Genomic DNA, 24,283 nt, shown 5'->3' with positions numbered 1-24,283 from the left:
ATCAAGTAAAACATAGTATGAGGGATGTAATTATTTAATAAGGCAACCTTATCGCATAGGGTCGAACTTTGCGGAGCATCCTCACATTTAGGAAAACATGCCGGCAGTAGGCCTAGAATGCGTGCCAATAATGAAAGTATATTCTTTTTGCGATGGGACAATCCGTGTTGTGAATAATTAAGAGTCTTTTGGCTTGATTTTTTTTTTTCAAAATTTATATATTTGAATTATTTTTTCTGTTGTCTATGGAAGTTAACAATGACACTCATAGTCACCTGTGCACCAGAGAGTCGACGTCAGCCAAGCGTATGTTGTCCAGGTCGTAGACAGACTTGACGCACTCGACGAGCCAGTTGGTGGGCGTGCGCAGCTCCAGCGACAGCAGCGGCGCGTGCGGCAGGCGCGAGAAGCGAGCGATCGCACCCGCCGTCTGCGCACCGTTGGCGTTGAACTGTAGCTCGGGCTCCAGCACGTAGCGGTAGAAGCTGTGGACAGAAAACCACCGCATAAAGTATAGTCTTTGATACGTCAACTAACGAGATGAAAAAAAGAACGACGATACTTAAATAAAAAGATACTATACTTAAATTACGCCTTTTTAGTTTATGACAGCGGTCACCTGTCACTGAGGTGTGGTTAATTTGAACGTAGATAATAAAAAAAACATGTTAGAAGATTTTGTGAATTTAGTATAAATGTAAGTAGATCCAGACACAGGGGCGTAGCTACAAGGGCTCATTTAAATTGGTGCTTTCCGGAAATAACACATACATAATCTGCCTAATAGTTTCAAAGTCAAAAAAGAAATCCATCCTACATAGGTTAAGTGACAGTAATATTTATTTTAAGCAAGCATTTTTGTTTATTTTGTGAGCCAACTTTTTGCCCAGACAAATTCAAATAAAAAATTGCAATTTTAACGTTAGTCGTTTGACGCGCACCGTACCTCTTGAGCGGCATATCGGAGTTCTTGTCCTGCGGGTTGAGGAACAGCTGCAGGCGGCAGTTGACCACGCGTCGCAGCACCAGCAGCAGCGGCGCCAGGCGCTGCGCGGGGGTCGACGCCGGGTCCACCACCGCCACGATCTGTTGGCCGATGCATACTCATTCATAACATCATTATTATGATCATCACAACCATCGAGTGAGTATCACTCCCATGTCTTTGTCTCTAAGGCACATACGTTTTGGGTCTTCTCTTTATTAATCGTATACACCTTTTCATTATTTTTACAAGTTAATTACCTTTTTAACCGACTTCAAAAAGGAGGAGGTTCTCAATTCGGTCGGTATTTTTTTTTTTTTTTATGTACACCGATTACTCAAAGACGCCTGGACCGATTTTAAAAATTCTTTTTTTGTTTGAAACGGTATAGTCCCCATTTGGTCCCATTGCCATCATGTCAAGATCTGATGATGGAATCCTGGAGAAATTGAGGGAAACTTTCGAAAATTATATGAGTGTATAGTGAGTTCGTATACTTTTCCATTTAGTACTTTTAAGCACTACAATTTCATGAAGGTTTAAAATCGATCTGATGATGGAGCCATAAAACAGACGAGGGAACTCCTCGGCGATTTACAGCAGTTACCTTGTGTTTGGGCTTGATTAATTTGTATTAATGAGAACTTTCCACATGATAGGTTGTGACTGTCATTTTGGGGTTTGGTGATGAAGACCAAGGACAATTAAGGGAACTCCTTAACAGTTTATAGTAACTACCTTGTGTTTGGCCTTGATTTATTCGTATTGCTGAGAACTTTCGACCTAGATGAGTTGTGTCTGTTACTAGGGGTCTGATGATGAAGACCAAGGTCAATTAAGGGAACCCCTTAACGGTTTACGGTAGCTACCTTGTGCTTGGGCTTGATTAATTTGTATTGCTGAGAATTTTGTACCAAGATGGGTTGTGATTGTCAGTAGGGGTCTGATGTATTCGTTTGAGATGAAATTTTACACTAAAAATGGAAAAATAATAAAAATTTTAATAAAAAAAATACAACCGACTTCAAAACCTAAAAACGTACCCACTAAACTAAAAAGTGAAAAATAACATCATAATATGTTCTACCTGCTGATCAGTATGAAGGCGGTGCTTAGCCGGTGTTGTCTTAATTTAAGCCATTTCTGATAGGACCACATGGAACAACACTGTCTGCAAAATCTAAATCTATAAGATATTCTCACATGGCTTGAATCAATACCGGCTTAGCACCGCCTTCATACTGATCAGCAGGTAGAACATATTATGATGTTATTTTTCACTTTTTAGTTTAGTGGGTACGTTTTTAGGTTTTGAAGTCGGTTGTATTTTTTTTATTAAAATTTTTATTAACATGAGTGAATACGCATTTTCTTTGCAAATTAAAAGTATTAAGACGCGGTCTAGCCGTTTTACAGTTTAATCAAAACGAATTGACAATATGCAAATTTGAATTGATCAGAACGGAGATGAGATTATTTCCTTTTTTTTCGAGTTGTATTTAAAAACTTCTAAACGCTTTCTTTATTCAATTCATCAATCCACTTTCACATTTGATAATGTAATTGGTACATATTAGGAGCCGCAACGGAAAACGCAGATTTGGTCGACCTTCTGCAATATTTGCGAAAGAGCCTTCAATTTTTTCAAAAACTATCTACATTCAATTCCGAATCGAATGACACCTCAACCATTTTTATAGGAGACAGAAAACTTTTTTTGTACTAAAGAGCCATGTGAATCACACTACGCAAAAGAAACCTTGTTTTAAAACGCTGTCGTGTGAACATAATTAGTAATGCATTTGTTGTATTTTAACGCTTTTTTAACGTCCGTTAAAAAAATCTTTCGTGCAAATGAGTTAAAAAATGTCATAAGTATTCGTAATCGCTGGTTAATGGCGGTTCGGGTTCGTTATGTATGAAAATCATTGCAAAAACGATTATAACATCTAGCAGTGTACCTACGTATCTCAGCTGATGTGATGTACATTGATTGTGAGTGATTTACCTCGACTGCAGCTTCGTCTTCGTAGAGGGGCGGCAACTCGATGACGGAGTGCTCGGTGCGCAGGCCGGCGGGCAGCGGCGTGCGCACGCGCGGGCTGCGCGCCGCTAGCACCGATATCACTTTCATGTAGTTCTCCGTCGATAACTCCACCGTGTCGTCATCTATAGACAATTAATTAATATAACATATTACTATTATTAGTGGAAGGTTAATTTTCGTATTTCGTCGATGATGCGGAAGAATCCGGCTCGAAGGACCAGAAATTTTAAATCACTATGAAGCGATTAGGCCGCATTTTTGTATTCTACTCCTTATTTTCTTATTTGTTTGTTATATTGTTTGTTTCCTTGTTTTGTGGTGTACAAACAAAGTGATTATAAATAATGTTGAGTAAACGTAAGTTAAGCTTTATCAATATTTAATTTTTAGTTTAAAATAAATTATTTTCTTATTTTCGTATGATAATCATGAGTTCTTACCGTCGTCATCTAGTACTTCATTGCTGGACGTCTTCTTCTTGATAAAAACTTCAGACAATTTATCACCATAAACTTGGTTGCTGTACCTAATAAAAAAATACAGGTAGTTATTCAGCAGACACTTTTGACCGAAACATATTTGGAGAATTGGTTAGAAGGCACAGTTACACCAATTTTACAATTAACGACAGAATTTAAATTTCAAACGGACTTATATTTAAATTTCTTTTTGTTCAAGTAAAAGTCACCGCCACACCAGCTGATGGACATTGGCTTTTTGTAGGGACTTGTAAACACCACTATCTTTATCGCATGCATCCAGAGACTCCCTGCAACCCGTGCGGTAATGAACATAACCAAACGACTTGTAGAAATGATAATAATTTATTGATAAAATGGTTTGAGGTTTTATATTGAGTAGATTACGAAATGGGAGTAGATAAAGTAATCTTCGTGGTTTTATACTAACCTTTCCAGTAGCACAAAGTCCTCTAGGGAGAACCCTTCTTCCTGAGCGAAGGGTCCGATGATCCGCGAGTTGTGTACTACGGCGCGCTCGCCCGCACGCAGACGCAAACTGCGTGCGCACAGTACGCGGGACGCTTTCAACACCCACGCGTATTTGTTTAGCGCCGGCACCAATTCGGGCTATAGAACCATATTTTACGTTTGAAAATTATAAAGTTTTATTTAATATTTTGTATTGTATTTACTTGTTTTTTAATATTTGTTTAATTGCTTAATCAATATGTTTTTATAAATAAGGATTTCTCCATCTTTTGTGCCCTCACTCACAAACATAATTTGTACACAGACAATTACATTTACACTTACACAGGGCGTAAAAAAACTAGCTTGAAATGTGTATTATGATTGCATTCGACTATACAGAATATTTAATAACTAGCGAGGGTCATTTAAAAATTTGTGTTTCCTGTGCGTCAGATTTAAACAAAAATAGAAAAAAAGACTCGTCGCTTCTTGTTTATAGATTTTGACTTTTTCGCAAAGACACGTCAGTTTTGATCGTCTGATTATACTCTGAATTATTTAAAGAAAATCAGATGTAGAATAAATGCCACGGTATTCTAGTTATATTACACACCATGATGTCACAGTCCTGTCTCTCGTGGCAGCCTTCGTTTTCAAGTAGTTGCGTCACATATTTGGTGGCTTTAACAGATTCCAACGTAGTTAGTGCAGCCAGTACTACTTTGTTCAATGATTGATCCAAGCTCGATGTGCCATCTACATTTGGTATAAAGGCTACACGCACACCGCCTGATTCTCTCTACAAAGTTTTCAAACACGATAAGTTGTGAAACAGCAAAATATGTTATTAAAAATTTGTGTGATTAACAAAATTTTCTTTAATAAACAAAGAATAATTTAGTACCATGAAAGTCAAAGCATTACGCAACAAATCTCTAGATTCCTTGACGTTCAAATCGCCAGCTACCCAAATAGTCTGAGTGATTTTCTCTGGCTTGCCAGGTCTTGTAAAATATTTCAAGATTGGCAGTGCTGTCGCCAATGCATCTCGACCTGTAAAAACGGCCATTAATGTATATAGCCCGAGCACAAAAATAAACGTTTATATTTTTTTCTGCTCAGGCTATACGTTCTTGCAAGAATGTGTAGCATGACCAAAAAAAAAATCTTGTCAGTTTAAGAAAAAATAAGGGCTATTTCATTAATTCATATTCAAGTAATGGGTTGCATGCTTTGTTTTGTCACTAAATTTTAAAACCTCACAGTTTTTAAACTTCGAGTGATAATGTTAATTTGTTTAACAATAATTTCTTTTATCTTCTTGTATGTTTATTTGTTAATGTTATATAGCAATCTCCTAATATTTACATAAAAGAAAACAGTGAATACCAGTTAAATGTAGAAGACGATGAACTCTTTCCTCCGTAAATAATTCCACCGAGGATGGAGCTCCGGACAAATCCAAGTATTGAGACGGTTCTGAGGCAAGTACTCGGCGATTTAACCTAAAAAGTTTCATCACTCGATATTCTTATTGATATTTACGAAAATGCAACAATTCTTAATAAAAACTCTTCACTTTCTAGAATATGGGTTAACTAACATAAACTTAACTTACTTAAACAAATATTTCAAGTGTTTATTTTAGTAAATATTTATTTTGTGATGTTATTTTGATTAACTATTGTCATACTTCAGTGGGGTGCTCATATAGGAAAACTGTCTGGTAAACTTAGCTCAGCGGCATTTGCCGTGAGAAAAATAAGACAGTTTACTGATGTCGATACAGCTAGGCTTGTTTATTTTGCGTACTTTCACAGCGTAATGTCTTACGGTATTTTATTGTGGGGCAAGGCTGCCGATATACAATCTATATTTGTACTTCAAAAAAGAGCAATTCGAGCAATATATCAATTAAAATCACGCGAGTCCCTTCGTCAAAAGTTTAAAGAAATAGGTATACTAACAGTAGCCTGTCAATATATATATATATAACAGTATAGTATATGTAAGAAAAAATAATAATTTGTACAAACGAAAAGGAGATCTAAACCCACTAGACACGGGCATAAGTTAGTTATTTCTGCACATCGTCTCCAAAGAGTAAAAAAATCTTTTGTAGGTTTGGGTGTACTCTTCTATAATAAGATCCCCAAGACTGTGATGGACCTGCCAATGCATAGCTTTAAGCAATGTGTTAAAAAACATTTACTTAGTCGAGGGTACTACAACATTGATGAGTTCCTTAATGATAAAGATGCTTGGAGGCCGTTGGATCAGCTTCCACCTTCACACAGGAAGTAAAACTATAAGAAATGTAAACAGTAATTGTTATCAATTGTAAATTATAATACTGTATGACTTTTTCAAAAGAGCAACTGTTGAGTTTCTTGCCGGTATCTTCTCAGCAGGACCTGCCTTCCGAACCGGTGGTAGAATCTTTACAAATAGTCAACTGACGTGTCAAAAGTGCTTGTAAACTGAGCCTACTTGAAATAAATGATTTTTTGATTTTGATTTTGATTTACTTTTGCAATGTCATATATCGATAAAATAAAAATGTGAAAAAGCTAGCGGACACCCGTGAATTCTTAATTCGGCCCTGTCGCAAAATTAGTTCTTGGACGTCCATTAACTATAAACTACGTACCTTTTATATACATTGATACATGCATTGCATCGCTTATATGCGTGTATGCATGGGTGACATACCTGGGCATTATATGCGCTTGCTTCATGAGATAGTCGACAGCGTCGTCGGTGTCAGACAGTTCACCGCGGAACACCGCTCGCTGCAGCCTGCCCGTGTGTCGCGCCAAAGCCGTCACCAACGCCTCCTCCAGCAGTTCCACGGATGAGGTAACCGGTGACGCACTGTCGTCCCACAGCGGTACACCGTTTATGAGAACCTGACAGTCCATGACATAGCATTAGTTAGGAAAACTGATACAGTGGTAAGTATTTATTTTCAGGATTTATAATTATTTCGATGGAACTAAACAAGATTCCTATTATTGCTTTTTTACACGCTTTATATTAGCTTCACTTGTAAGAAAATCTTGGAATCTTAATTTGACCCACATCCCGGTCTGCGATTAGGGTGAAGTTTTGACAATACATGACTAGCTAAGAAACGTCATTACAAATCCAATATGGCGGCCTCCCCAATCAGTTGTAACTATGTAAGAAAAGAAAATCAAAGCCTGGAGTCTCAATTTGACCCACTTCCCGGTCTTCGATTTGGATGAAATTTTGAACACGCTCTGAGTTCTGATGAAAATACATGACTAGCTCAGAAACGTCATTAAAAATCCAATATGGCGGCCTCCCCAAGATGGCGGACTGGCTGTTTGAAATCCACCCACATGATATAGATATCAAATGAAAGGGTTTGCTGTCAAGATTACGAAAAAAATAGTCACGTGACAAACCAATATTTGTAATTTTTAGTGCGTGCTAAACGCGTGTTTTTTAGTTTTTTAAACTATTTAAAGTTATTTCTTCTTTTTTTTATATATTGTACAAAGGGTTATTATTAGGATCTTAGGGTATACACAATTACTTGTCATTGTATTGTGTCAAACTTAACTAAAGAAAGACTTTTACAGATACTAGTGTTTTTTTTATGTTATTATATTTTATGTTATTACCAGAGGATATTTATTAGTTCCGACTTTGGCGACGAATTCTTCAGCCAATTGGTTACCAAAGTTATACTCCGAGTCTTCAGATATAATTTCGTCCAAGTCAACATTGGAACTAGTGTATTTCTTTAAATGTTTTTTAACAGTCTCCAAAGTTACTGACTCCTCTTGATTGGAATGAAGCTGTAAAGTTAAAAATATACAAGTCCTGAATTTGTTGTTTGAACCAAAGTAACCAAAGTACCTAAATAGATAAAAAAAAAAAAGAAAAAAAACAACAACACATCAAGTACAAAATGAATGAATATACATTAGAAATGTAATGAAACACATGAAATGTGGTACATTTGTTTATGTATCACTTTTCATTTATTACACAAATTTGTCTTTTAATTAAGTAATAGAATTGAAAGTAACATTTTTAACCAGCAATGAATATTTTTTTCTGTAAAGAAATATTTTAGTTAATTTAAAAGCGATTTTTTAGGCTTTAGTATAAAGAATCTAATCCAAATTATCTATAGTTCAACTCACAACACACAACACACTCCTAAAACGGGTTTTTCATTTATTTGGAGAGAACGGGGCATTGAAAGGGACAGACAATTTAAAAAATACGGCTCACAATCTTTTCAAAAACCAAAAAAAGGCAGGCTTACTTGATTAAGAAAATAGAAGGCCTCTTTATTAGAGTTTCGATCTTGAGCTATGTAGTTGAATGCGCTGCGTATGGCCGCCCCGAGCAACGGGTCACTGCTGCCCGGCGCTAGCACCAGACCAACTCGTACTGGGGTGGCGTGCTTCAGCAATGTCTCCCCCAGTTTCAGCGGCGGACCCGAGGCGGGTGATGTTGGGTCAACTATTATCACCTGATGAAGTATTAATAAAGTCTTTAATAAAATTCAAACTTCTTTATCTCGTTGTTCATTGTTTGTTGTTGTGTTGATAAATATATAATATTATAAACGCGAAAGTTTGTATGGATGTTTGGATGATTGTTGCTCTTTAACGCCTCAACTACAGATCGGTTCCGTAGTTGAGGCGTTAAAGAGCTTTTCATTTTATTGGCTGAAATTTTGAATGGAGATAGATTTTACTCTGGATTAACACATAGGCTACTTATAATCCCAGAAAAATCCATGGTTCTAGAGGGATTTGTGAAAAACTTAATTTTACGCGGACAAAGTGGCGGGCGTTCGCTAGTAAATTATATTGCCACTTTAAGCTGTATAGCCAGTATAAGTCATATTACCACTGACCAATAGCGACGGAATCAAAAATATTGCTCTCTTTTGTTGCGATAGGACAGATAGCGTAAGACATTTTCGATTCCGCTCCCGCTCTTTCTTCGCAAGTCTTCTCGACAGAGGTTGCCTGGTAGAGATTACTTGTCGTGCCTTTGCATATTTAGATTATTAATTGTTTTAATGTTTTTATTTATTACTGTATTTTTGTGTGTAATAAAGTATTTCTTCTTCCGCCTTCTATTGGTCCATAATATATCTTCCGTTTGTCTCGATATAATATGATTTTGACGCATCCTGGGCCTACAAGATTATATAGGCCTATTCCATGATATGAATGATTTTTTTTAGTTCCATAGGCCACAAGGAAACCTCATTTTACTTGATATTTATGTTTATTAATTATTATTATTGTATTCCAGATTAATATACAATTTCTGTATTGTATTCAAATCAATTTGTGCTTTAATTAAAATTATGGATTTATATCCTGATATTAAAATAATAAATAAATAATCAATGAATATATTATAATAATATTTTGCATGCCAATGAAGTGTGATATAATTATTGCACTTGTGATATTATAGTTTGTATATTTATAAAATACTGTTTCATCAAATATATTATATACAATTTATATATATTTTAAGTAAGTCCTTGGTTGTACTTACACAATTAACATGATGATCGTGAGTCTATTGATGATTGATGGTTAAAAATATATACTCAGAGTCACAATTATCCGCCCACTTTAATATGACGCGAGTATATTAAAGTGGGCGGATAATTGTGCCTCTGAGTATGTAAATGAAATTTTTTTATATATTTTTAGTAAGTCCTTGGATGTACTTACACAATTAACATGATGATCGTGAGTCTATTGATGATTGATGGTTATAAATATATACTCAGAGTTACAATTAGCCGCTTACTTTAATATGACGCGAGTATATTAAAGTGGGCGGATAATTGTGCCTCTGAGTATGTAAATGAAAAATATATTCTTACATAATTGTAAATATTTCTCCTCATATTCCTAAGCATGCCGGGGTATGTCGGTCGCAACAAGTCCATGAAAGAGGAAGGCCAGCGACGGTACCGCTCATCCACCTCCAGGTCATTGAGCCATGTGATGGCTGTGTCTCGGATGTCCAGCCCGTACTCCTCCCAGGTGAAAGACTCTCCCACCTCAAGCGACATCAGTTTGTTAATGAACTTCTTTGATAGACCTGAGTGACAGATAATTAAAAAGTTACAGATTAAACAAAAAAAGGTGTATATATGACTTGCTTATAAGCTGCACAACAAAACAGAGAAAAGTAAGGCATTTAACATTCTTATCATTTTAGTTCTTGTATATTGATTTCGTCCTGTTTTGTCGTCCATATTACTTTTTGGGATTTATATTTGTGAGTTAATCAGGTTGTAGGGGGTAATCTCTCTATCTATACTAAACTGATGTTTAAAATTCGTTTACATATATAAAGCCACATTATTTGTAACAGTGGAATTCATAGACGTTGACGGGATGCCCCCAGGGAATCGTTCATTCGCTGAGCGTCGAATTCTCAAACACATAAGAGTTTAAATTCGACACCCAGCGGGGAACCTATCCCCTGGAGGTGCCCGTGCAACGTCTTTGAATTCCACTATAAGTGTCATTGGGTATATTTTATCCTCGTATTCCGACGGGAACAGAAATTAAACAGGTAAAACCGCGAGGCTAGTATTAAATAGATGCCTACCAAGAGCATGCAATGTGTTAATAGGGCCGATATCCTCTCTGAGAGCAGCGAGCAGCGCCATAACGTCGACCTCCTCCGCGTCGTATTGTGCGCCGGATACAAGTAGCAAAGGCTCCGCGGGCCGCAGCCCCAGCGAAGACGCCCATATGTCCTGGTTGTATAGAACCTCATCGCGGAACGATCGGGGGACGTTCACGTGGATCAGAGATTTTGTCTATGTACAAAAGAAAATTTGCATTACGTGAATGGCTCTTAAACTGAATTCAGTTCTTATGCGGCAGCCACACTATGATCCTCATTATTATGATTTGGTTTTGCCCTGTATGTCAGTAAACTGCCCTACTCGCGCAATCATTTGCATCACCCGATATAATAGGCGGCGGTAGGCAGGACGAGGAGCATGAAACGTTGCCACTCGAAGCCTGTGCCTTCCCTTCTTTTGCTTTTCCCCAAGCTATTCGTCGTCGAGTGGAAGGCATATTAGATTATAGACGTATTTTCTGCATACACCTTTGTTCATGCATAAGTCGGCATATTCCTCCTTTATTTGAGCAAACAAATTTTTTTGAGTCTTCGTACGCGTAAGATAGATGAAAGCAAAAAGAAGACGGGCAGCAAATTGAGAATAAATGAAGCTACTCGTGGTCATTCCTTTATAGCGTGGGTGAGGAAGTAGTTACGGTACAAGTATTTCGTTTAATTAACGAGGAAATAAAAAAATGCAATAAAATTTTCTATTTAATGAAAGACAATTATTATTTAAAAGTATTCCTTTCTATAAGAACATGGTCCACTGTGTCCATCCACCGTTAATATGTGTTAAAGTCAACATTTACATCTAGCAATCTACATGGCGAGCTCTGCCACAAATAGAGTGAAATTAAAAAAAACTTGCCTGCATGGGAAAATTTTGAGCAATAGAAGTGAGAACTTTAAGCGCCTCATCTCCACCAGAGTCGTGCGCGTCGATCACCGCAGCAGCAGCTTGCATACTCAGGCCCTGCATTTGCCACACTTTGAGCGGAGCCAACTCCTCGCTCATTTCAGACAAATGACGTCGGAACCGTTCTAAGGGCGTGCGTAGAGCAGGAAACAGGTTTCTAAAATAGATCAAAGACTGTCATAATGTCTAATGAACAAAACTTATCAATGAGAATGCCTACCCTGAAAACTCATTATGGACCTGTATTTCACTAAGAACTTTAGATTTTGTACAATTTGTTTGTATAATACTCTGGTTAAAAACAGTACACACACTGTTGACTCAGAGGTCACCCAGAAAAAATGCCTTATAACTGCGATTCCCATCAGGTACCGGATCGCCAAAAAAAAATACCGGGTCGCAGTATTATGGAGGCAATGCTGCGACTTTAAATAAGTATTAAGAGATGATCGATTTTATTTCTTGAGTAACGAGACTAATGATCGCTCGACTGGCGGATTGTAGGTATTATGGGTCCAAAAACTTAAGTAAGGAGGAGTACGAAATTTACCAGGTCACATTACAATAAATTTTGGGAATTACTGTCCTATAACATAAAACAACAATCATTTGATCGGAAGAGGAGTAATTTTTGCTATAATCTACATGTCATTGACCAATAAATTAAATTCTTACTTTAGCTTCCCAAAATTAAATCCATCTATTTGGTTCTGTGGGTCATTCTCATCTTCTTCTTCAGAAGGCGTTGCGGCATCATCGCCATCTGCTTCTTTAGGTGTAGAGTCATCCTGACTCTTGTATTCAGTACTTTTTAATTGCAACTCAACACCATACCCAGACAAACGTAATTTAGGTTTGCCTCTAGACTGCAATACAATTATAACACAAATAAATAACTCAATATTTATCAGGGAATGTGGATAAATGATGTCAAGCTAATTTTTTGTAGACTTCCATCTCTGTGTCTGTAACATTTGCTTAAACACCATAGCTTGAAGGTTTATTCAATTTGATTTTAGACATAATATCTTGATATACCTTGGTGAGGAGCAAATATTCTATGCCCTATTGTAATACTTATGAAAGAATAGATACCTGTGTGACCTATTCTTTCATAAGTATACCTATATGTAACCTGTGTCACAGTATGTAAACTGAATACTGTATACTTCAATGATAAATAATTGAACATTAATAAATTTATTAAATCTACCTGGCTATATATATATGATAATCTACAAATAAGTAGGTATGGAAAGTTCACTAAGTATAAGTAACCTTCTTTTTTAAGCAACTACATAATTATAATATTTATAAAACAAGTTCTTATGATAAACTATTGAATGAAGTTTCATTTTCGCAGAGAAGTTGTATTAACTGGAACTATAAAGATTACCAATGCTTACTTATTAATTACTTGAGTGTTTGAAAGAAAATTTCAGTTTTGATTAAGGAAGTTCCAATAAAAAATCAACCAAAATTTTGACCTTACCAATACTCAGGGAGCTCAGAAGCACTAAAAAAGATATTAAGATTTTTTTATTCTATTCTATAATTTTATCTCTCACTGAAAGTTATGCGAAAGATTCAGTTTCAGTTTGTGTTTCTACTAAAAATCCTGTATTGACTTTATACCAAAGAGAAAACTAATCAATTGACTTACTTTCACATTCCATCTCACTACATAGTTGATTAATCCTTTATCAGCATACCCTGCCAGTATCTTATGTTTTCCTGCAAAGTCTGATGTGCCAAGTTCTCCATACAATATTGCAGTTAAACTCTTATTGTCACTTGTTGGAAATGAATGATCCAGTAGATAAGTTTCCAATTTATGTTCTTCCTGAAATAAATCAGAGTGTGACGGGACGTGTAGCAGCAACAGTGATTGTATCATCATTTTGTGGTAGAGGAAACACTCTCAAGCAGATCCCAGGTCTTGTGACCTTGGGTGTAGGCTTGAGTGATCCCTTTATAATGCATTAACATTCACCTCCCCTGCCTGACATGTTCTCCATGCCTACACTAAACAATTTAAATTTACAACATAAAACATTGCAGAAAATCACTAAAGCAACTAGTAGCGTGCCAGTGTTTGCGCTGCCTAACAATGAACTGAACTCAAAGTCATCCAATACCCCCTTACTTACACAATCACTGTTGCAACAACTTCGTGCAAATACCTCCTTTTTATAATAATATAAATAATAAATGTTAATACCACCTGTACTTGGGGAACTCAATACAAGTAATTTGTTTCATTTCACAGATGACAATATGATTAATTGTTGAAAATTAATGTTATTCATGAGACCTTAGTGTATATGACCTCTGCCGTTTATTTGGGGGCATATGTTTGAATCTAGACAGAGGCATGCACCTCTAACTTTTCAGTCACATGCATTTTAAGAAATCAAATATCACATGTCTCAAACAACGAAGGAAAAACTTTGTGAGGAAACCTGTATATCTGAGAATTTTCATAATTCTCTGGGAGTGAAGTCTGCCAATTTGCATTGAGCCAGCATGATGGACTATGCTATTAGCCTAACCCCTCTCATTCTGTGAAGAGACTCATGCTCAACTGTGAGCTGAACATTGTTCATGATTATGACAATGATTCTTAACTAATCCTACAAATCTGCTTTGGAAGCAAAGTCTTTAGTACAATATTTGCTATCTTATACTTTATTTTATAGAGTAAACCACTACTTCAAACATTGCAATAAGATATTATAATATACTTACAGGATTATATTGTTGTAAAGATTTTAACACATCCCTTAAAGCATCATTATCACAAACTTTCCTTGATGCAATAGAAACAAAACTGTCACAGTCTAATTCTTTTGCCCCATTCTGTGTGGCAATCTGGTCAAACATCCTCACTGTGGGAGATGTTAGATGCATGGACAGAGCTAGCTTGGCCATGCGCAGCTGTGCAGGGGCCAGTAACGTGCTTGCTACACCAATACATGCATCATACACTTGTTTATCAGTCTCTGAAAAGGTTTAGAACATTTTAAATCATATTCAACTAATATTTTTTTTCTTGTTTCTGAAATAATCTGATAACACAAGATAAGTCTCATAGCTCATTTTACATTGACTGCAGAGCGACTTCAGAACACCAACTTCATTGGTATAGTATCTCTGAACCATGGAAATCATAACAGGCTTGGATCTACACCAGTTCTGGAGGCTAGGGACATGTCCACTGTAGTCTCTGTTGTAAGTAATGTGTGGGAGTTCTACACAATACAGTTGGCTTTACATGGTTTTCATTGCAAAGACATCATACCTGATAATAAAAACATCAATTCTGTTTATCATAACTATGATTATAGTGTTTTCCAGATAACATGGGTGCAGTGACAGTTTGTTTCACTTTTGAAAGTTTGCTGTGATTCAATATAATAGTACATATTATGAATGTCATAAGGCAACTGTCACCATACCCATGTTATCTGAAAAACACTTTAAGTAATGAATCCAGTCTTTTGCAGGGCTCTTGGGGACATTTTATTAAATGTAAGTTATCCTGCTTCTGGAGGGTAGACTAATACTGTAATTCAAAAAGTTGTATAGTCAATCAGATAAATGATTAATTGGACTTGAACATTGTCTGTTTTTTTTCCTAGATAAACACATAGACACATTGTCATAAAAGTTTTCTTTATGCCTGCAACAGATCATTAGAACTGCACGAATTACACAACTGGCATACCACTGATAGTCATCTTGATGGTCTATTAATATATCATATTCTCACCCAGATCACTTAAACTGGTCTTAAGTGAAATAATTCCATCAAAAAAGGACCAGAACAAATCAGAACTTTCAGCTGACATGTACTCTGCCAATTCTAAAACCAGTGGTGTTGCTTCCCATTTTGCGCTCACAAAGGTAGTTACCCCTTTAGATTTCTTCTCATTTCTTGTAGAAGCATCATTGTCTCCGGCACAAATAATAAACATGTGAGCTATTACAAATAAAAAAATTCTTAAACCGGCGGTATTCATTGTAACTAAATAAACTTGTACACTTAAACGTAAATTTATTGAATAGATTAAAAAAAAGTCCACTATTTCAGTCTATTAGACATCCTTTTTCGTTTCTATTCTAAATTTTTTATTCAAAATTCTTAAAAATTCAATATCTGCTTGAATTTCATACAAAAGTATTTCGCCAATGACAGTTTAACACGGCAATATTTGACAACAGATGACTAAACAACAATTTTAAGCGTCTATTACAAATATGTCTTAACCTTTCTTGCATACTGGAACTCAAATGTGAGAAAATGAAATAAACTTATTAACCATTGACACTTCAATTTTCATTTTTAAATCATTTTCAACGGCAGCATTTGTTATTGTCTGTCAATTATCGTACTCCATGGGTTTTTGTTATTTCTGTGTTAACCTGACTTTAATCTGTGGTACTATCATAGATTTGCTGTCACCAGACACTCATCTCCATATTTGACGTTTGTCATTGTCTGCCTCTGTCAATCATTTCAGTCACTGTCACAAAGAGTAGAGTAAGTATACTGTCACTTCAGTAATTGACTTCGGTTCGGTTGCATTTCTGACGAAAGATATCTAAATTATTCTTTTCAGAAGGTATAAATTTTACTAATAAATCTCAAAAGCGTTGCCAAATGTGTATGACTAAACCAGTGGCTGTTTATATTTAAGATATTTAAAACAACCCTCGTTTTAATCAGATAGAGATATTTGTTATTACGTGACGTACTCTTTACAAGTTTAATAACGCATTATTTTCCTTTTTATGGTTTTGAAGCTGAATGTATAGTTGAGAAGCCGTTTACTATTGTTTAAGAATGCAGTATCCATCCGACGAGTCTTATACTCGGCTTATAAGCCATAACATGACGGTTCCACACAGGATAAAGGTAAGTGTGATTACATTCTTATGAACGCCTTAATACTCTTTGTTTTATAAGTAATAGTAATACACCTTATCGCAGACAAAACTATTACTTTATAGTACCTTTTTTTAGGCTACTGGAGATATAGTTGATGAAGAAACTCTCCCTAATGGATGGGATTATGCCAATGAGAAATTTGACATGAAGGTACCTGAACGGATTCTTGTTGTGGGACAAGATCAACATTTAGGTATGAAAAGGACTTCTTGCAATTGAAAATCTATATTTCAAGATTCATGAATTTGTATATCTTTTTCTATAGGCATGAAAGCTACTCCAAGAGAGATTCAGCTGGATAATGCGGTTTTACCAACTGACCCTGGAATGGTGAGAGTGAGCACTCCGCCGCGTGTCATCACCCTGGATCAGCATTACTTTCCTTCGGCTGATGACTTTCCTGCTGAGCTAGCTAGCTCTCCACCGAGAAGTGTTAGGCCCATGCGCCCTTTGGGTGATGGAGCAATATCCAGTGCTGCACATGCTGACCAGTTTAATGAATCTACTATGACTGAATCACGATTAGTTCTAAGGTATTACAAAAGTAAATTGATTTTATACTTGAAAAAGTTATTGGTCATCCATCCATACAGTTACAGTATAACAAGTCACAAGTCACAGGAGTATTTAGAAGTCTCCAAGAAATCTATACTAATATTATAAAGCTGAAGAGATTTTTTTTGATTGAACACGCTAATCTCAGGAACTACTGATCTGATTTGAAAAATTCTTTCAGTGTTAGATAGCCCATTAATCGAGGAAAGCTATATATTATCTCCATACTCCTATGGAAACAGAAACCACGCAGGTGAAACCACATGGCGTCAGCTAGTGAATTGATATGGAAAAGTATGCAATGATAATGAATGGTTATTGCATACTTTTCCATAGATTCTCTTGCCTTAAACTTACCTATCAAATATGAACCATTTTGTTGAAATCCATTTATAACTAGTGAACCGCTGTGACTTTGTCTACATGCAATCCTTAACCTACAAGTTTATTTAGTGAAGAATTGTTTTAAATTTTCCTCATTAATTCTAATTGGTTGTGTAGTTTTAGAGATCTAATCTAAGAGCAGGAAGTGGCTTGCTTTGTTTTACAATAAGTTAAAATTGATTTGTGTTAATATTAACTATTTACACATTTTAGAGATCCAACACCACCAATGGGCAATGGAGAGGGGCTCTCAACATCTGAAGAGCTGGTACATCTGCGAAGACAGATTGTAAAACTGAATCGTCGTGTAATGGCTATTGAGGCTGAACAACTGCAAAGACAGCAAAAAGAAAAAATTGCTTATGCAATAAGTATTGCTTACATACTGTTCAAAGTTATTGCTTGGCTGAATAGGTCTTAATTTTCTTAGTGTCATTAAACTTAAGATGAAGTTTTCCCTGTTCATACAATTTCATGAATTCCATTGAATGGTGACCGATATGTAAATGGCATACCATGATTAGTTGCCACTCCCATTGATATTGTAGAAAGTATGGAAATGTGGAAGTGTTAATGATTTTTCAATTGTCAATCACTTTAGAACATAGGTACATTCTTTTATATTGTGATGATTTATAACCATTTGTTGTACAGTGTGAAGTATATGTTGTTGAAAATGTACCAATTTCCTTAGTAAATTATAGACCTAAATGAATTGTTACAATGTTTTCATGGGTTTTCTTTTACTGTTCAGTGTTATAATGAATGCATTGGGTATATTTTTATTTATAATAAAACTTCCTAATTAATTTGCTCTTCTCTTGATTTGTACTCATCTACCACAAATATATTGCTTGTTTGTAGTAATTCAGAAAAGAACAAACATGTGATTCAAATCTAAAGAATCATTGGTTGCGTTTTAACCTTAATAACTCGATTTAGATAGAAAGAGCCTATGTTACGGAGAGGAGAGACAGTTATGAATTTTATTATCTAGGTAAACTAGGTAAATGAAAAATATATGTTTATGATTAGTTCTTACTTTGATTTCAGTGATTGAAAAGACCTCTATGCATACTTTGGAGTTACAAATTATTGATATGTTTCGATTTATATCCACATCCTATGTGTGGAAATAGGTATTGTGTTAGCCAATTTCTAAATCTCTATTAGAAGAAATAGTATCTATAGTGTTATACTAGTAGTTAAATCTATGAAGTATTATATGATATTACTAAGGTATTTGTTATTAACTTCTTCTTCAAGCAATAATATATGAAGCATCTGTAAGCATGTCTCCATTGAAGCATATATTTACAAATGAAGTGTTCAAATTAGCAAGTAAATAAATTCAGTTTTGAAATAGAATAAGTATTTATTTGAAATAAAAAACATTCCAGGGTAACACTCAATATATTCCAAAAAAGTCGTAGGACATCAACATGAATGGTTAAACATTCAAAAATGTGAATGTTTGATTACAAAAAAAATTATAGATAGGTAAATAAAATGTTGATTTTACAAGAAATACTGTATTTGTTACGGTAATTGAGTTAATATGTTATGTTTCTGAAGGTTTATCTTCATAAAGAAAAATTACTGAATAATATGTTATGTTTCTGAAGGTTTATCTTCATAAAGAAAAATTACTGAAAACAATGGACCACCAAGTCTCTGAGCTAACCAAGCATTTTTTACAACAGCCAATTTCAGAGAATCAACAGCGAGGCGAGCGTTTAAATTTGTATGTAAAGCTCTACCCATTCCTTCTAAAATTATTAAATCTACTCCTCTCATCTTCATTTCAGTGCAAAGACCTGGAAATAACATTTTCTAATTAGAGTTTTCTAATTTATTTCTTGTAATAAGGTACAATAATTATTTATTGTTCTCTCACCTACACTGATGGTTCTGAGATCAAGACAAGGACCTCTTTGTCCACTAGACCTAACAACTAAATCCCCAGTAGCCATAGCAGCTGCTATGACAGGGCAAATGAGGGAAGCATGTTGCAGTACTTCTTCCAGCTCAACATTGGTGATGTCATTGAGCGCTGGCCACTCATTAGCACAGAGTATCACTGAAGTGCCTCTTAACAGCAGCGCTCTCACAAATGGCAAAATGCCTAATACTATATCAACACCACTGTTATCAACAAAAACAGCAGCACAGTGATGGACAGTTTTCTGTAAAATAATATAATAGTTGTAGAAATTAAAAAATTATGTACTTAAACATAATAATAAAATGTTTAGTCACAGTAAAAACAATATTTAGTTACCTCTAACTTTTCCATCCACTTGTCTAGTCCATCATGTAGCCAAGGCCTCTGTTGAATCTTGTCAAGAGCTTCATAGAGCCCACAATTTAATATTGAAGTTACAGCTTGTGCTCCCCAGTCAAACATATTACCTGTTTTTTTTTTAAATAATCTATTAATTATCTATTATGTTTATAGACTTTAAACATATTAAACTTTTAAAAACCTTTTTTTTTTAATATTCTGGTTAAAATTGAATTTACTAAAGATTTTTCTTACTTTCAAGAAAGAACAATTGAACAAACAATTCCACACAACAGTTGAATTTGATACTAAATCATTCATAATTACAGAATCATGTATTGTCTGAAGAGTGTGGCTACTTTTTATCTTTATATTCCCAAAGAAAAAGATTAAACTATAGGACAGCTATTTTTCATAAATATAAAACAAATATTAAATTATTTTTGTGTTCATTATATTTAAACATAATTGAATATATGCATTTGCAGGTTGTGTGAGTTAAGCTATACTTTTACATAAAGATTATTTTATCCTATCTATCTATAAATAAATTACCAGCTAGGACTCCTCTACATAACTCAGTCCATCTTTGTCTATCATCTGGCAGTGCATCAATTTCTGCCAATCTTACAGCAAGAGTAGCAAGTGCAGTTTCGTTTTCATACTTTTTTTGCTGTTTCCATAAATCAAAAAATCCCTGAGAACGAAGGCATGTTTCATTGATGTCAAGAAGTAATCGTATAGTCAACTGTCCATGAGCACTGAAATTAAATAGCAATGATAAACAGTGTGGACCAAGAGCTACTAGCCAGACTGCTGGCCTAATAATAACCGGCCTAATAGTTTCGTCAGCCTATGGTCCTATCATAGGTAGCATTAATAGCATTTGAACTATTATATGTGTCACTAGCACATCAAAATTGAAGTGAACAAAGGTGGCTAATTGTAGTATAATTTTTTTTTTTAACAAATGAGCCTGTGACTACAATCTCACCTGATGGTAAGGATGAAAATCCACACCCCATACTAGTATGCAAAATCTCTTGGCAGTACATGTTTGCCGGTAGGGTGGTAGCTAGCCACGGTCGAAGCCTCCCATCAGCCAAACTTGGACCACTGCTGTGATTTTTTAGGCATATCTAGTAAAATATTGTTGTTTTGAAGTCTCAAGAGCTCAACAGTAACTAGCTATAGTAGGACCTTAGGCTGACAAACAAGCTTTCCTAACTCAATTTATTAGCAATATATTTTTTTTCTCATCTAGATTTATCAGTTGTAAAAGAACTATAAACAGATGTGTTTTATAATAACTTCGCTTTTTGAGTGTATTCCCCAGTGAGAACTTCTTCTCATTACTTTTATATCAATAATTTTAAATACTGTGCATCCTTTATAGCCTGTTCTGACATGTTTGATGAATCAGTTTTGAAGCCAAAACATTTGGATGACTCATTAGTTATATATGTCTGCGAGAAGCTCTCAATGTCTTCATCAACAGTTTTCATATTTAGGTGCTTATGAATCTCGTCATTCTGTATGAACCACGGAACACCCAGCTCCTTCTTAAAATTGAGTTTTGGGTCCTATGCAGGATTGATATATTAGAGTTGCTGCAACTTCCCCCTAGCTTTATGTCATACATTCGGACTGGCTTCAATTTTACTTTATATATCAAGAGTTTGCTGTTCTGTCCTGCTATCCAGCATATTATGTTCATAGATCTTAAATTTGTCTCTTTGTTTTGATATGGCGGTGCCAGGTCAAACGCCTATAAAGGTGCATAGTGAAATTTAAAAATAATAATTAAATGAATATTCGAATAAAACTTACAGAGGATTTATTCTAAGTTCCTTTAAAGCCTCTATGTAGCAAGTCTTGAATTTTAAAGCTCGTATTTCAACAGTCGGATCTTCAGTATTGGAGAGGGCAAAATTAACATATTTCTCAACCAACTTCTCGCAGGTATTCAGCCAATATTCTCTTGCTTCTTCGTCATTTAATAAGTCCAATGTATCGGGACTATATTTATCTGGCTCGTATAAAATATGAGATAAGCCAAAATGTTCCATTCTGACAAGAAAACGTCACCACACAGCTCGGAATTTACTATTTACAACTATTTTTATCCATTGTTAACTTTATCAATATGCTAATATGTATTTGGAATTGATTTACGTACAATTATTATCTTATCTTTTCTATTAAAATAATTTACAATTTAGCGACAAAATACGACACCTCGAAAACTACTTTTAATTATTTATTATTGTCTGTGTCTTCTATTCTGTGTACTGGCGTACTGTCTGTGTTGCGATAATTAGCCATCTGTGGTCAGCTCAGACCAATTATAGAAGGACCTGTATCTTTTTTTTATTTTTTTTATTCTTTACAAGTTAGCCCTTGACTACAATCTCACCTGATGGTAAGTGATGATGCAGTCTAAGATGGAAGCGGGCTAACTTGTTAGGAGGAGGATGAAAATCCACACCCCTTTCGGTTTCTACACGGCATCGTATCGCACTTATAGTCACGAACAAAATTGTCTGTCATTTTCTGAAGAAAACGAGCTTAGATTTGTTATAAATCTTACACAAAACTAGAAGTTTTTGCCCGTTTTTTACACAATTCAATTACACAAAAAGGTATTTTTACGGAGCTCTTTAACCGACGAACACGATTACAACTATTTAACATCGATTCTATAGAGACAGTTTTTATAACCGCATTAGATCGTTGATCATATACTTTGACAGAAAAGTAACGTCTAGCGAGGCAGGTCCTATACAATAATTGGTCTGAGGTGGTCAGTAACTGGCACTACCACAGATATTTTATACCTAAATATTTACCGCTATTCCGTGATATGTAACCATGGAAAAGTTAACTATGGAGTTGCCCACTTAGTTTGTCATTTTTTGAAGGGACAAGGTAAACACACACATCGAGAATATTTAACATCAATAAATATATTTTGTATCCTTACACTGTATACAACTATGAATTGCAATATACGACACAAAAGAGTACAAAATAAATGAGGGTGCTGTAGCCACTTATTGTCGTTCAACTACCCTGTAACCCTGTGTTCTGTTATTCATTTGGGATTGCAACCATCTTGATCCTTGATGTTAAACCCAATATGGTGGATAGGCTATTTGAAATGGACTCCCATGGGTATCACGCGTATTTTAGTTTTTTAACTGTTCATGTTATTTAATTCTCTTTGGATCGAACACTTGGCCTGTGCATATTATAATAGTAAATTTTTACGGAAAAGCGAAATAAAATGTACAATTTTACCTTGCCAACGACTGTGAAAGCAATATTCCACTTTAATCTAAGACGAATGCCTTTTGCCGCTAATTGTTACATCGACAATTTAAGGGTAAATTGCGTGTAACTATCAACGTTACAGTGTACAATTTACGGTCGATTGCTGTGTCCTCCAAGATCAGTCTACGGTACATTGTTTTGTTACGAAAGTTACTACAATGTACATTTGACCAGTCAAATATAGATTGGAGTAACCATTTCTAATAAAACTATCAATAATAATTGGTTGCTCTATCTTTGTGATAATGACAGTAAATGTGGTGTTACCACACAGCGAGTTTATTACTTTCATTTTTATTAATTTCTACTGTTATATATCGCAGTAAACATTCGAGTAATCAGACTGTTTCTATGTTAACGAGACTAAATTCTCAAACGAACTGAACGAACGAACAATTTGTCAGTCCATATGGACTGACAATTAACTATATATTTGTTAAAATATTAAGCAACTTTAACAAACACATGATTTAGTTTCGTTACATGGAATATTCAATCACTTGATCGATGTTTTACTGTTCCTTTTAATTTTTATAACAAACTAGCAGACCCAGTCTTTAGTTTTTCACTTCTTCACACTTTTTCACAAGCTTCACTTTGACTTATGTACAATTCTTCCCTATCGCTACCCCTACCCTACTCTACTCGCCCTACCTTACTCCCCCTACCCTACCCCTACCCTTAAGTACTATAATTGACTCTTAAACGTCTATATGGGAAATAGAAAAGGGTTGTTTTTATAGTTTTACCAGCAATTATTCTTATTTTTCTCACCTTTTAAATCTTCCCTATAGCTCAACGAACATTTCAAAACCAAGATATGATAAATCTCTTCAGCCGTTCTCGAGTTTTAGCGAGACTAACCAAAGCAATTTATTTATGAAGATGAAGTTACGTTCGAAATACTTAACTTCATCTTTTTGTAAATTAAAAGTTGTTCACTTGTTTTTCAACCATTCAACTTTACAAACCATAATTTTTAGAGAGCTCTTTACGCGACAAAACAATTACAATAATGAAACATTGATTTTAAAGAATCAGTTTTTATATGTGCGTTAGATCGTTGATCTTACTTCTAGGTAACGTTTAGCGAGTCAAGTCTAATTTGTCTGAGTTATACCTTGAATACTTTCGTTGCAACTCTGCACCATAGATTAGAAAGCTAATTCAGACCGATGCTTAGTAAGCTGTCAATTTATTTTTGCTTTCTTGTCTACACCCTATTCTATATTC

At 35.2% G+C, this 24,283-nt stretch overlaps 3 protein-coding genes across 4 annotated transcripts in view; 1 reads left to right on the top strand and 2 right to left on the bottom strand.

The window, feature by feature from the left end:
* The window catches only part of LOC112043281 (UDP-glucose:glycoprotein glucosyltransferase), a 28,414-nt gene extending 12,649 nt beyond the window's left edge, over positions 1-15,765 (bottom strand). The window contains exons 1-18 of the mRNA XM_052881421.1: positions 15,316-15,765; positions 14,292-14,545; positions 13,207-13,386; positions 12,219-12,409; positions 11,496-11,700; positions 10,601-10,814; positions 9,864-10,084; positions 8,268-8,477; positions 7,615-7,791; positions 6,677-6,873; positions 5,354-5,469; positions 4,869-5,017; positions 4,578-4,763; positions 3,942-4,120; positions 3,473-3,558; positions 2,994-3,154; positions 947-1,086; positions 276-485 (exon numbers count right to left, since the gene is read on the bottom strand). Of these exons, the coding sequence (XP_052737381.1) occupies positions 276-485; positions 947-1,086; positions 2,994-3,154; positions 3,473-3,558; positions 3,942-4,120; positions 4,578-4,763; positions 4,869-5,017; positions 5,354-5,469; positions 6,677-6,873; positions 7,615-7,791; positions 8,268-8,477; positions 9,864-10,084; positions 10,601-10,814; positions 11,496-11,700; positions 12,219-12,409; positions 13,207-13,386; positions 14,292-14,545; positions 15,316-15,565 (3,326 nt within the window). The 5' untranslated portion in view covers positions 15,566-15,765. The remainder of the gene's footprint in view (positions 1-275; positions 486-946; positions 1,087-2,993; positions 3,155-3,472; positions 3,559-3,941; positions 4,121-4,577; positions 4,764-4,868; positions 5,018-5,353; positions 5,470-6,676; positions 6,874-7,614; positions 7,792-8,267; positions 8,478-9,863; positions 10,085-10,600; positions 10,815-11,495; positions 11,701-12,218; positions 12,410-13,206; positions 13,387-14,291; positions 14,546-15,315) is intronic.
* A 306-nt stretch (positions 15,766-16,071) lies between these two features.
* On the top strand, positions 16,072-18,242 carry LOC112043283 (transport and Golgi organization protein 11). The gene is made up of 5 exons (XM_024078604.2): positions 16,072-16,168; positions 16,350-16,461; positions 16,570-16,687; positions 16,760-17,027; positions 17,647-18,242. Exons 2-5 carry the CDS (start codon positions 16,390-16,392, stop codon positions 17,852-17,854), a joined length of 666 nt encoding a protein of 221 aa, XP_023934372.2. The 5' UTR covers positions 16,072-16,168; positions 16,350-16,389; the 3' UTR covers positions 17,855-18,242.
* A 585-nt stretch (positions 18,243-18,827) lies between these two features.
* LOC112043282 (4'-phosphopantetheine phosphatase) lies at positions 18,828-21,984 on the bottom strand. Of its 2 annotated transcripts, none has more exons than XM_024078601.2 (5): positions 21,548-21,983; positions 20,273-20,478; positions 19,715-19,845; positions 19,331-19,619; positions 18,828-19,250 (listed from the first exon to the last, which is right to left on the bottom strand). In XM_024078601.2, the coding sequence occupies exons 1-5, from the start codon at positions 21,784-21,786 to the stop codon at positions 19,045-19,047; spliced, it is 1,071 nt and encodes a 356-aa protein (XP_023934369.1). In that variant the 5' UTR covers positions 21,787-21,983; the 3' UTR covers positions 18,828-19,044. The 2 variants fall into 2 exon arrangements, with proteins under 2 accessions (XP_023934369.1, XP_023934370.1); XM_024078602.2 differs by having other exon boundaries at positions 19,175-19,266; positions 21,548-21,984.
* Positions 21,985-24,283: the final 2,299 nt, after the last annotated feature.

The sequence above is a fragment of the Bicyclus anynana genome, chromosome 4 (assembly GCF_947172395.1).
Source record: "Bicyclus anynana chromosome 4, ilBicAnyn1.1, whole genome shotgun sequence".
NCBI classification, from domain to species: domain Eukaryota; kingdom Metazoa; phylum Arthropoda; class Insecta; order Lepidoptera; family Nymphalidae; genus Bicyclus; species Bicyclus anynana.
Note: the sequence above shows the minus strand (reverse complement) of the source record. Positions and strands in the feature narration are given on the sequence as shown.